General features: G+C 40.3%; 1 protein-coding gene across 2 annotated transcripts in view; it reads left to right on the top strand.

Moving 5' to 3' along the window:
- LOC114647182 (PDZ domain-containing protein 7-like) overlaps window positions 1-14,328 on the top strand; it is an 82,624-nt gene that overhangs the window by 14,474 nt on the left and 53,822 nt on the right. For both annotated transcript variants that reach the window (XM_051922448.1, XM_028795753.2), the window contains exons 4-5: window positions 3,902-4,078; window positions 11,022-11,169. In XM_051922448.1, the coding sequence (XP_051778408.1) occupies window positions 3,902-4,078; window positions 11,022-11,169 (325 nt within the window). The remainder of the gene's footprint in view (window positions 1-3,901; window positions 4,079-11,021; window positions 11,170-14,328) is intronic.

Genomic DNA, 14,328 nt, shown 5'->3' with positions numbered 1-14,328 from the left:
TTAATTATTACTGTTGTTTGGGAAATGGGACGTTTGCACTTGCTGTATTTTTTTTCCATTACAATTTAAATTCATTAGGAGTCATTTTTAGGTACATTTTTGCCGACTCAGACTCCAGGTACCCAAAATTGTCTCTGACTCCACAGCCCTGGTTCTAACTCTGATTTTTGAAATCTATTCAAATAGTGTTAAAAACTAAATTCGGTTAAAATCTGTGGTAAAACCAGCCATTACTTGAAGAGTGAAGTGTGTATTTATATGTATTTTTTTTACTGTGTGTGTGTATTGTAAAAGATAGCCCAGACAGACATGACACCAGATGTCCACAACACACACAGTTTATTTCTCCTTTCCTACACACAGCACAAACACAGTGCCCAAAGACTCACAGTCCTTTTCTTTCCTTCTTCTGCCACCTCTACTCCACTCCTCACAGCTCCGTCCTCTTCCACCCGACTCCAGCTCTCTGAATGGAGTGAGGCGGCCCCTTTATAATGCACCCGGATGTCCTCCAGGTGCTCATTGATGATATCCCTGCAGCACTTCTTGGTGTGGAGGAAGTGCTGTGGCCCAAGGCTCCTTAGTCCTTCTGCGGTGGCCATGGATCCCCACAGGGTTGAGCTTTCCAGTTCTATGGCTCCCACACAATCCATGATGGAGCAAGCGTGAGAGAGAGCAAGAGAAAGAGAGAGCTGGCCGAGAAGGCAGTTAAAGAATGCACCGGGCTTGTTTTTAAAGAGACTGCTTTCAGCATTGTTTTAACCTCGTTGTATTTAATGAAGACTTTTTTCGATTGGATTTTAACCTCCACTTCACTTCTGTTTACAGAGATCAGTTCGTAGCGTGCATTGTTGCAATGTTACTTTTCTTGGTTGTTTATTAAATTATGGATTTTTCAACTGTTCATGTTTTTCCCTGTGCTTAAAGCTCATTAAAAAAAAGTGTTTACAGCGAGCGTTTCATAAGGCTATATACTGTATAGCGTGAATTCTTGCAATGTTACTTTTCTCTGTTGAAGGTTTTCTCAGTGTTATTCAATGTTTTTACATTTAGTTTACTCTTATGCTGTGCATTGTTTGGTATTATTAACTATTTTTGTGCTTAAAAATCTTTAAGAAAAATATATTTATGTACAGTTCGTACGGTCTGGAACGGATTAATTGTATTTACATACAATCCTATGGGGGAAATTACTTTGGGTCACGACCAAATCGGGTTACGACCAGAGTTTTGGAACGAATTACGGTCATGACCCGAGGTTCCATTTTTATATATAAATATATATTGTGACAGATAGAGGTCTTGTCCACCTCTTGAACCCTCAGGTACCACTCTGAACACCAGGTAAAAGTATAAATAGAATTTATTTTACTAATATATCGTGCACAAAGCACTCTCCACACCACACTCATAAACACAATAAACTATTCAATAATCAATATACAATAATCCTCCACACTCCCAGACACTTTGCCACTCTTCCTCCCAGCTCAGCTCAAATGTCTGGGCTTACCCATAGTCCTTTTATAGCTCCTGACCCGGAAGTGGTTCCAAGCACAACCCACAAGTCCATTTCCTTCCGGGTCAGGGCAAACAGTCCTTTTCATCCCGGGAGCACGCCGCTTCCTCCAGTCACGTGACTGTGGCGCACTCCCAGGTTATAGGGCATGCAAGAGTCCACTAGCCCCCTTACAGCGACTCCTGGCGGCCCCCAAGGTATGCTGGAACTCGGGGCACAAATATGCTGTCCGGAGGGCTCCTCCTAGCGGCCTGGGGGTGGCGACCGGAGTCCATAGCGGGTCGTCCATCACAATATATATATATATATATATATATATATATAATATATATATATATATATATATATACAGTGCATCCGGAAAGTATTCATCACTTTTTCCACATTTTGTTATGTTACAGCCTTATTCCAAAATGGATTAAATTCATTTTTTTCCTCAGAATTCTACACACAACACCCCATAATGACAACGTGAAAAAAGTTTACTTGATTTTTGCAAATTTATTAAAAATAAAAAAACTGAGAAATCCCATGTACATAAGTATTCACAGCCTTTGCTCAATACTTTGTCGATACACCTTTGGCAGCAATTACAGCCTCAAGTCTTTTTGAATATGATGCCACAAGCTTGGCACACCTATCCTTGGCCAGTGTCACCCATTCTTCTTAGCAGCACCTCTCAAGCTCCATCAGGTTGGATGGGAAGCGTCGGTGCACAGCCATTTTAAGATCTCTCCAGAGATGTTCAATCGGATTCAAGTCTGGGCTCTGGCTGGGCCACTCATGGACATTCACAGAGTTGTCCTGAAGCCACTCCTTTGATATCTTGGCTGTGTGCTTAGGGTCGTTGTCCTGCTGAAAGATGAACCGTCGCCCCAGCCTGAGGTCAAGAGCGGTCTGGAGCAGGTTTTCATCCAGGATGTCTCTGTACATTGCTGCAGTCATCTTTCCTTTTATCCTGACTAGTCTCCCAGTCCCTGCCTCTGAAAAACATCCCCACAGCATGATGCTTATATGTATATGTGTACTAAATTTTAGGTCAAATGGTTTGCAAGCTACAGATGATTTAAAATCCTGGACAGACAAACAAACAGATCTTTATATATAATACTCTACCGTGGCTATGTCCCAGGTTGGGGAGCATACACTGGTACAGCGCTTTGCCTCACTCACCACATGACGAAACAGTTTGAGATCCTGGATCCCCCCCAAGCAAACACGTGGTCCAGTCCCATCTTCTGGAAATGACCATCTATATGCTCGGGTCCTCAGCAACGAAGATCCTGTGAGCTGGATCACCCTCGGGGAATCACACCACATGGCCCTAGTGCTGTAACTGACACTCCCTCACAATGCAGGTAATATACCTCATTCGGAATTTCAGACTACTAACTTTAAAAGGACTGAGTGATCCGCCACTGTGGAATAACTGAATTGTGGTGGGAAGTTGGACACTAGAAATAGGGGTCCGATTTCCATGATGGCCCACTCTTTTCAAATCATTATACATTTGCTGTCTTCTGTAGCCAAATGCAGTTGTCTTTGTCGGTTTTGCTATTGTTTTTACTGATTGCACCATTACATAAACAACAAACCTCTGCACAGGTAGTCCTGCACCCCTCGCAAGTCCAGAGCCTAAGACTTGAGCCTGAGACAAGTGTTCCCATTTTATGCCCCTTTCGGTACACTATCCTTATCTATAAAAACTTTTTATATAAAAAAAAACTTAAGTCCATAGTACTGTTTTTTTCCATAGTTACAGCACCTCTAATTTTAGTGTCCCACTTAAGATTACAAAGTCTCTCAAGGTCACAAACGATTTAATTTCCAGTAATGTAGCCACTATTCTAGCCTATATCCTAAGTGGACAAGGTTTTAGTAAATGAGTGGCGGCTAGTATGTCTCAGTTGTGGTACTTAATTTATAAGGAGACTCCTATCAAAAACTGCTTGGGTCTGGAACTGGGGAGTCCTTAAAGTATAGGTACCAAAACACTTTCCAAAGTTGCCATCTAGAGGGGGAAAACACCATCAAATACCCTGACTAGATACGTAAAGAGCAATGGCAAATCCTTTTAAAAATAAATGGTTTATTTTAGTAAAAAGGTTGTGTAAGTCCCAGAGCTCCAAAGAGCACAAAGTAGTGGACTAAAATGCAAGGTGATACACAGCAAAAACACCGTCCCAATACAAAATCCAAAGATGAAGTCAAAAGGACCCAAGACACAACTTTGAACTCTAGCCAGAGGGAAAATGCTGGCAGAAACATGACATAGAGGCCATTTAAAGATGGAGGCCTCAAAAGAGTTGTCACAGTTACATTAATAGGGAAAGAGTGTTCCCTTAACCAGATTTATGAATTGGTTTGTCTTTCTTTGTCTAGGGTAGATCTGGTTCAGAAGCGGCTAATTGTGGAGGAAAAAGGACGCTTGGCATATGACAACAGTTCTGAAAGTGGGGAGAAGAGAATAGTTCACCTCTATACCACATCAGATGATTACTGCTTAGGATTTAATATCCGAGGAGGGAAAGAGTTTGGACTTGGTATTTATATCTCTAAGTAAGTTGCATGATATTCTACACTATTTGCAAATCATTCTGCTTGTCCCTTGTGCTATAATAACACTGTTATTTCAAGTTATGCCCTTTTGCTAGGTCGTAATGTTTTAATTTTGTTATTTTTAACACTGGCTCTAACTTATCTTCATTAAACAAAACATTGATGTCTGAAAGGATGTATTAGTAATATTTTCATATCTTGTAGAAATCACATTCTTTTTGGGGTTGAGGTCTCATTTAATTGCAACATATGCAAATAGAAATTAGAATAACATATATTTATGGGAAACACTTATTTTGTCCAGGTCCAAGATAGGAGTGTGCAATATGTATTTGTCTATGATAATATCTTGATTGTTGTTTTAACAATGTGTGAGCTGACATTGAGTATGTCATTCACTTCCCAAAAAAACAATCAAACACGCCTGGAGAGTCCATAGATTCACTGTCTCGTATAACCTAACAGAACAGACTACTGCGCATGCTCAAAGAGAGCACATAGGTAGCGACGTAGTTCAGGGGAGGAAGGTGCAGAGCTGAGTGGGGCATGCACATACACGGGCGTGGTTAGTATTTCAGACATCCACCCATGTAACGTTATCTGCATTTGCATAGTTGGATGTGGGCAGCTCAGAGTTTGTCTACCCATCCTATCATGTTTGCCGCTGCGGGGAGATTTACTAGATCTCCCAAAGCACTTCTTTGTTTTCCTCCCAAAATGACCAGTCCATAAAATGTTATGTAAGCTGAAAATATTAAGTTGTTATACATTTTAAAATGGTTTTATTTCTGCTGTCTTCTGTTTAACACTTAGGTGTTAACCTGGTTCAAAGCTCACGAACTGTAATGATGTAACAACACATTAAACAGTTCATTTAAACAGAAACAGCTACAGTAATGATTACCGGATCAAAGCCGATTTCATCATCAGCAGCTATGACAGGACTCATGGCTGTGGTGATAGAGGAAGACAGTCCTACCCCAGGCTGCACAACTTCTTCAGTTCACTCTATGGCTACAGAAGTTGGAGCAAGTTATAACACAAGGGAGAGAGCAAAAAAGTAAAAATCTTTATTAAAAAAAAAAAAAACACAGGAATTCAGAGAAGGTGAGTCTTTGCACACTGCCACCAAAAAAGAAAAAAGATCAAGAGCTACTTAATAATACCAGAGGTGGACAGTGATGTAAAGAAACAAGTGATGGAAAACACAAGAAGCACATTTCCCCAAATTGGGGAAACTTGCAGAAAAGTGCTTGTGCATCCCTGCATCAAGCAACCCTTCTGAGAAGGCTTTCAGCACCGGAGGAAATGTTGTAACATGTAGCCATGCTGCTCTGGAGCCAGAAGCTGTGGACAGACTGGTGTTTTTGTCACACAACTTTAAGTTTCTTCAGTAGAATTTTACAGTTGTTTTATTTTTTTCTGGTATCTTTGTGCAATGTTGAACAGAACTTAAAGTTAGTAATGTGTTTTAAAAATGTTATAGGTTTAGGTTTTTTGGTATCTTTGTCAAATACTGCACATGAAGAAAAAACTATAGCATCTGTAAACAAGTTCTGTTATGTATTGCACAAAGCTTTGGATTTTTACACTATAATACAGTATGTTAGATTTTTGTTCTTGCTTATGTGCTGCACAATTCACCTTACAGCAGAACAGTTTATTAAGGGTAAGTGTCTGTTTAAAATAGTTTTGTTGGTCTTAGTGCAATTTTTGTGTAAATCCTGTAGGCTACTTTGAAATGGTTAACTCATACTTGCACTGTTTGATCTCTGTAATACTTTGATGGGTGATTTTAATGTTTTTGTCTTATTTTACTACAGTTTTAATTAAGTAAATAAGACCTTTTCCTTAACTATTGTTTTTATTAATCTCATTAGTAGGCCACAAGTAATATCCTATTAACAAGACCAAGTTCGATCAATAAGACTTTTACAAACACATTTTTAAAGGATGCAAAATATTGTCTAATTATCATATTGTCAGTCTCAGAAAATATTGACATATAATTTTTTCTGCACTCTGTGGTTACAGACTTGTGATCTGTCTCTTAAATGTAAGTCTGTGGTCCCATATTAGACAAAATTTTGATTTCTGTTGCAGTCCTCTTTGTACTCTGACATTTCAGCATGATCACACTCACTGCTTGCCTGTTTAGTTCCAAGCTTTATTACAAAAGCAAACCCATTTTATGGAAAGAAAATTTCATCAATTGATGAATGGATAGATTCGTATTTAAACAGAAGGCTATTAACCTCTCCAGAAATTGCCACCTTATTGTGTTGGATAAGTTTGAGTTCCCCTGTGACCCTGGGAACCAGGTGAAGGGTCAGACAAGAAGAGTGATTCAAAGCCCCTAATGAAGTAAACCCATAAATTTAAAAAGAGAACCCCCAACCAGTATGGGGTTACCATGGGTTCTGTTCAGGCACAGCTTGAAATCATAATGTGGAACTGCCCTCCTGTGGGCCCACCACTTACAGGAGGAATAGGCACCTGGGTGGCAGTCAGAGACAGAGGCCTGGAACCCAGACACACAAACTGACTCTTGGGACGTGGAATGTCAACTCTCTTGGGGGTAAGAAGCCAGAGTTTGTGGGTGAGGTGGAAAGCTACCAACTAGATATAGTTGGGCTTGTGTCCACCCACTCGCTTGGTTTTGGAACCAAATTCATTGAAAGAGGCTGGGCTCTCCTTTACTCTGGCATTGCCCGGGGGGAAGGTGTCGGAGGGAGAGGGTTGCTTATCGAGTCTGTGTCTGATTGATGCCATGTTGGAGTTTTGTACTGTAGATCAAGAGGGTTGCCTTTGTGAGGCTGATGGTCGCAGAGGGGAGCACTCCGACTAACAAATGTCAAGTAGGAGTATCGTGACTTCTTGGAGTCTCTGGAGGGGATTCTGGAAAGGGTCCCAGCTGGGGACTACATAGTTCTTCTAGGAGAGTTTAACGTCCACATGTAATGGAGACATCTGGGGAGGTGTGATTGGGAGGAAGGGCCTCACCTGATCTAAGAATGAGCAGTGTTTGTTATAGGACTTGTGTACTAGGCATGGTTTGTCAATAACGAACTCCATGTTTGAACATAAGGTGGTTCATCAGTATACTTGGTACCAGAGTACTAAAGGCTATTTCATAGTCATACCATCAGATTTGCGCCAATATGTTCTGGACACTCAGGTGAAGAGAGGGACAGAGTTGTCAACTGATCACCTCCTGGTGGAGAGTTGGGTCAGATGGAGGTGGACACTCCTGAACAGACCTAGAAAGCCCAGTCAAGCAGTGAGGTTGAACTGGGATTGTCTGGAGGAGGCTCCAGTCCATAGCAACCGGTTCAACCCCATCCTCCGAAAGAGCTGTTCCTGCATCCCTGGGGAGGCTGGGGACATAGTCTGAATAGGCGTTGTTCAAAGTTTCTTTTGTGGAAGCGGCTGGAAAGAGCTGTGGTCTGTAGGCCATGGGTGATTCTCGATGGCAACCCAAGGACCCAATGGTGGACACCAGAGGTGAGGGGTACCATCAGGCTGAAAAAGGAGACTTTGCATGTATGGTTGGCACAGGAGACTCCACTAACAGAAAAGCAGTACACACAGTCTTAAAGGACTGCGGCCTTGGCAGGCAAGTTAAGGAAAAATCCAGGTGTGGGAGGAGTTCAGAGGGACAAAGGAAAGCGAGTATCGATCAGGCTCACAGAAGTTGTGGCCAGACTACAAGAAAGGAGATTCTGCCCAGTCATAGAACCTCAGATCCACGAGGAGCGATGTTGATTCCGTGTGGCCCATGGAATGGTGGACCAGCTCTTTACCCTCGTGAGGATTCTGGAGGGGTATGGGAGAACACCTAGTTGGTCTAAATGTGTTTTGTTGACTTGGAGTTGTCATATGACCATGTTCCTTGAGGGATTCTCTGGGGGGTTCTGGGAGAGTATGGGGTTCCAGGGCCCCTAATAGGGGCTGTTTCGTCCCTGTGTAATCACAATAAGAGCTATGTCCATGTACTTGGAAAAACGTCAGCACTATTTTCAGTGAGGCTGCGAACTCCACACTCTGTCATAAACCACCCCAAAGCATGCTGAAGTGGCAAGGATGAGAATCAGCACCTCCAAATCTTAGGTCATGGTGCTCAGTAGGATAAAGTTGGACTGTCTTCTCCAAGTGGGAGGTGAGTTGCTGCCTCAAGTGGAGGAGTTTAAGTACCTCAGGGTCTTGCTTACTAGTGAAGGAAAAAGGGATGGTGAAACTGACAGATGGATTGGGGCAGCGAGTGCAGTTATACGGTCACTATACCTATCTGTACTAGGGATGAAGGACCAGAGTCTGAAGGCAAGCGAAGTTCTCTATTTACCAGTGGATCTATGTCACTACCCTTAACTATGGTCATGAGCTTTGGGTAATGACTGAAAGAATGAGATTGCAAGTACAAGTGGCCAAAATAAGCTTCTCGGTAGGGTTAGAAGCACAGACATCTAGGCTCTGTATTGAAAGGAGCCAGTTGAGGTGGTTCGGACATCTGATACGAATGCCTCCTTGTGGAGGTTTTATGGGCACAACCAGTTTGGAGGAGACCCTGGCAATGACCCAGGGCTCGCTTGAAGGATTATATCTTCCACATGGCCTGGGAACTCCTTGGGATCCCACAGTATGAGTTGGCAAGTGTGGCTGGGGAAAAGAATGTATGGGTCTCACTGCTAAGACTGTTTCCCCCGCAACCCGGCTTCAGATAAGCAGTGGAAAATAAATTAATATTTCATATAAACTTTAGATTAGCAGTGACATTTGTTAGGGGCTATTTTCTTCAGATGGATGTTAACTCCCGATTTATTAGTACATGGTTCCTTGTACAGGATGATTGTAATAGGTGGTGCCCTGAGTTATGATCTATTACTGTCTTAATAGTGAAGCAATCCAAACGAAATAAAGATCACAGTATGCCTGGATAAATGTACAAACTTATGGATGACCATGAGATCAGTGAAGGTTATTTCCAGCAAGATGGGGCAACCTGTCATATGTTGGCTCGCAGTATGGCACAAATTGAATCGTTTCTCTGCATTCAGGTAATTTCAAAGGGACTATAGCTGCCTTGTTTCCTGGACCTGTCCCCACCAGATTTAATGTTTTAGTGTGCGCTGAAATGAAAAGTGTACAAGAACAAGTCTCTTACACTGGAACAATTACAATGAAACATTGAACAGGAAATTGCTGCCATCACTCGTACAATGCTTGCAGATACCTTTGCCAATATGGAGTGCTGTATCCATCTGTGTTTGCAAGAAGAAGGCAACCATTTCCAACACCGAATGTCACTGGATTGTTTACACATCTATCAAGGTATGCGCTTTATTTATTTTGCTTAAATAAAAGCAAGGCTAGATTCCACAATATTTTTTTTTTTTTTGAGATCATTACCAAATCCAAATCACTAGCCATAAATCAAACCAAAATAAGAATGCTTAACAAGGACAGTTTTCACTAAACAGTTACTGGTTTTCTCAAGCACGTGTATAGTCTTACAAAAGCTTTTACATGTTTTCACAAAGTTTGGATGGTTGCTCAACATGAGTGGCCATCTTACATATTATTACCATGATGTCATGAGTCGCTCCATACATATGTTGTATACAGTATTACACTAAGCTTGTATACTTGAAAAACATAAGGAAATTTGAGGAAAGGAACAGGAAGTCATGAGTAAAAGGACCAGGTTAACACTTTATGGAAGTTTAAACTGAATACAGGAATATTGACCAAGGAGTATGGGAGAGAGACAGATCGTCATTTCAGAAGCTCAGCCCTTTGTGATCACACTTCCTGTTCACACAGTACTCTGAAGTATTTAACAATGTTTTAGGCCTTTTGGACATTGAACATATGATTGTTAAACTCATTTTTAGATTAACTGACATGAGCAATTTGAGATTTTTAATTAGTTTTTTTTTTTTATAGACATTTTCATATTATTTCCTGCTATTCAGTATTGCCCCTCCACGGACTCCCATTCAAACCCATTTTATTATCATTTTTATGATCTCCATTCTGAATGGAAACATGAGAATAAACAATTTTGTCGGTCTTCACAACAAACAACACATAACATGAAAATTCAATCAAAACATTTTTTTTTTTCTTTAAGTTGTTACTGTTTTCCAATATTTTATTTTAAATGATTTTCAAACTGCTGTGAGAACGGATAAGAACTGCTGGGTATGTTAATAAAAAAAAACACATGCATTTGCAGTATATTGCATATTTTATATACATTCATAAATTGTCCAAGCAGCCTAGTACAATTTGGGGGCATGGGAATTTGGAGTCTATATATGGTGTTATCGGGGGTCAGGTTGAGAAACATCCAAACCAGAATGCCAGTCCAATACAGGGCTTAATCACTTATCATGGTGACCTCAGAAAATATGATGAGCAGACTTTTATTTGTCAGAAGCAAAGTCAGCAAGTTAGAGGGAGAAGACAGAATCTGAGAGCTTTTTCTCTTAACAACAGACAAAAGAGTGCGACTGCAGCTGAAAAAAAATGCAGTGTCTTTAGTCCATGACAGCATTTGAGGCCCAAGGACTGTCAACTGCCCCTTATAAACATACCCCAAAGATAAATAAGTGCTTACCTAATTGATGTGCCCATCCTGAAATGTTGGTCCATCACATGAATACAGCCATAACTTTACTGAGCACATTTAAAGATTCCATGTGAACTAGGAGTGTGTCTTTGGACTGTGGAAGCACAAGCAAATATCGGGGTCACATGTGCATTGAGCCAGCCAAACAAATTACTCTGCCACTGTGCTTCCCCTTAGTTGATCAATAACTATTTATCCTTTTATGGGACTTTTCACAGAGAGGAGACTCTTAGCTTGCTCAGCATTGAAAAAAGTGAAATATTTTCAAGATATGAGGACTGAAGTCACATGTGTTGGATTTTTATTTTTTAGAGTGGACCCTGGAGGCCTGGCGGATCAGAATGGAATAAAAGTTGGAGACCAGGTGTTGGCAGCCAATGGTGTCAGCTTTGAGGATATCAGCCACAGTCAGGCAGTAGAAGTGCTCAAGAGTCACACACACGTTATGTTGACAGTGAAGGTAATGTCAAGTTAAAAGAGGGAGCTTCCTTTAACAGCAGATTTTAAAGGAAATTTCAAGTAAGATCTGATTTAGTAATTCATTAATTTATTTATAATTTCAGACATTACAAAACAGCCCACTAGTTTTTATACTGTAGCTTTTTTTAAAAAAAATCTGTCCCAAGCCCTGCCTTACAGTAATCTGGTGTCTGGTCCAATGGGTGCATGCTGCCCCACTTTTCATGCTACTCGGATAGGCACTGGCGTCCCTCAAGTCTGTAGTGGATTCAGGAGGTTCAGTCCTGTGTCTGTGTTTTGCACATTCTTCCATCTGAATTTTCTTCCAATTTTTCCTTCATCATTTACAAAAATGTGCATGTGAACTTAAATCAGTGTTTCCAAATTGTCCCCAGTATAAATGTATGCATGAGAGGGTCCTGTGTTGAACCCACTGCTGTTTGAATAGGCCCCTGCAAAATAAATTAGATTAATTGTGTTTGAGAATAAGATAAGATGAGAAACGGTCAGGATTGATGTATCCAAAAAGCTTTACAAAGTGATAAGTAAGACTAAAAATGTGTAGGAGTAAATAACCTTTAAGGAGTGGCAGCTCTTTCAGCTTCACTAATGACAAATTTCTTACTATGGATATTGAGTAATAGATTGCTGAAAGATAGAAAGGAAGATACATAAAGTGGACACATGACCAGCCCAGGACAGATGGGTTAAGCATTTGACTCTTCAAATTTTATAAACTGGCCTGTGTTAATAAGAGTGAACACAAAGTTACATTTATGTGTTCTAGTTAACCAGAAGTTTCAAATTCTCTCAAGTCCACAGCAGGTCTTTCAGGGTGGTGAGGGAGCCAGGGTGTGCCGTTTTAAGTTAAGTTAAACTCTTTTTTTCATCTGCTTTGTTACAGAGCTCTGCTTTTTCTTTTTCCTACCTCACTTATAACTGAGGAGATCTTACTGGGCTTTCAGTTGCTTCAGATTTGGATTAAGAGGGTTTCAGAATGTTATGTACTTTTAAATCTATACCACTGCTCCTTAACTGTGTCTACATCTAATAGTTCTTCCAGATTTATTTTTAAGAACTTGACATGTACCCATTTAACCTTTTTAAAATTAAAGGCAAACATTCTAAATTTTGTCAGTTCACTCAAAAAACATCACAAAACTAGTTAAGGTCTCTTGAAGCTAACAGTTCAATGGTCTATATATTCCTAGTTCTGTTTCATTATTCCAAAATATTAAGTTATGGCTTCCATCTGCACTGGGACTTTATAAACTCACTGATACTTTTCAATATTCTAAACTCCAGTTTCTTGTCTGTGTGTTGGGGTTTCCAAGTTGATAATTTTGGGTAATGAACGTTGTCTAGGTCTTGAAAAGTTTGCCCACTTTTTATTTAGAAATATATTATGTTTATCCTTATGATATATTAAATTCATTAATTCTCAATATAATCTCCCTACTTCTCAGTACACTTATGTCAGCAGTTCACAAGGTTTTGAATACTTTCAGGAAGAAAACGTTTTGCAGTTGAGTGCAATGTCATGTAACCTGGAGGGATCAAAACAGATAAAAATCAGAAGGTGCTATGTGTGGACATTAAGATTTTTTTTTTCTCTGAATGATGTTTATGTTTTGGGCAATCATTTCTGAGTAAATATTGTCAGCCAACAAAAGAACACTCTCTGACAGTCTTTCTTTCTATTTTATTCAAAATGTCCCTATGCTGCTCTGTCAGTTGTTAGGCACTCGCCTTGTGCAGACTTTTTCAAGAATGTCACGCTGTAATAGGTGGTAATGCAGTTCCCCCTATCGTTGCACTTAATTGATGGCTTTAGCCTCTTTTCACTTCTTGTTAATGTTCTTTGTGCACATTGACAGACTTGCAACCATATTTGCAACTCAGTAATTATTTGCACACAGAAGAAATCAAAAAGGCTTGCAGAGTTACATACTGTACTATGTTGTGTAGAATGCACGTCGGGTTGCATTGCATGGCATGAACAGTAAGGAACGATTAAAGGAGCGGAAACATTTCTGTTAAAAACAAACATTTTAAGAGATTATGTGACAGGCATCATTAGTGGATACTATCTGTTATTCTTAAATGAACTGTTCAAAAACAAAACAGGGTGCATATGGATGCTGGCTAAGGTTACATTTCACAGACACGTTGAGAAAAAATCTCTTTGTAAAGCAAACTATATAGGATGTAAAAAGGAACAGCTTACCAAGTGTGGTTCAAAACAGCACCTTGGAAACATTCTGCAATACCCTTAATTTCTGTTTAACTATGAAGGCGACCAATTTTCACTCTTAGCTGTGTCTACGCTTGCTTAAGTTAAAGTGCCTGCCTGAAGGCAGACTGAAGGTTAAATTGCCAGTAGTGTCTAAATCCTCATACAACTGAAGTGTAAATCAAAAGGTCAAAGTTAAGGGCAATATGGAGGAGCAGCAGATATGCATCTTACCTCATGTATCTTATGTATTCCACCCATGTTACATTTACTTCCCTGAAAGAAGTCCAGATTGTCTCCAGTGTCCAAAGATGGATGCCAACCTAAACTGGCCTAATTTGCTTTATTCATTGTTGTTTTGTGCCTTTAGTTCAATTCCATCTGGTTTGGCTACAGTTCTCACAACACATAACAAAATGAAGTGGGGCCAGAAAAAACATGGATATGTCTCAGTGTGTCCCTTGATGACCTAGCGCCCCTTACCTCATGCCTGCTATACGATTGTTGTTTCACGGTGTACTCCAGCTTCCCCCAGTGCTCACCTGCAAGGTTCTACATAACTTAAGTAATGATCAACAACTTTCAATCTTTTTGGCAGGTAGTCTTACTCTTGCTCTTGTTTCTCAGAGGTGGCAAGAAGGCTGTTGTCTCAACAGGTTCCTTTCTGCATGAGGAAATGGAGTCAGTAATCCATAATAAGATCTTCCCGTCCAAAATACTGGAATACCATCTGTCTGCGATAGTTTAATTGTTTAGCTGGTGCCTTTTATCCAGAGTAAGACTTAGAAATAGGTTTCCATATTTTTGCAATTAACAGGTGAAGGGACTATTCAGGGTGATAAAGAGACATTCAACAAAGATTATCTCCTTCATGCAGTTCTTCACTAACAAGACCAATCTCCCCATCAAGCAGATGGCTAATGCCAG

Source organism: Erpetoichthys calabaricus, chromosome 2, assembly GCF_900747795.2.
Source record: "Erpetoichthys calabaricus chromosome 2, fErpCal1.3, whole genome shotgun sequence".
NCBI classification, from domain to species: domain Eukaryota; kingdom Metazoa; phylum Chordata; class Cladistia; order Polypteriformes; family Polypteridae; genus Erpetoichthys; species Erpetoichthys calabaricus.
Note: the sequence above shows the minus strand (reverse complement) of the source record. Positions and strands in the feature narration are given on the sequence as shown.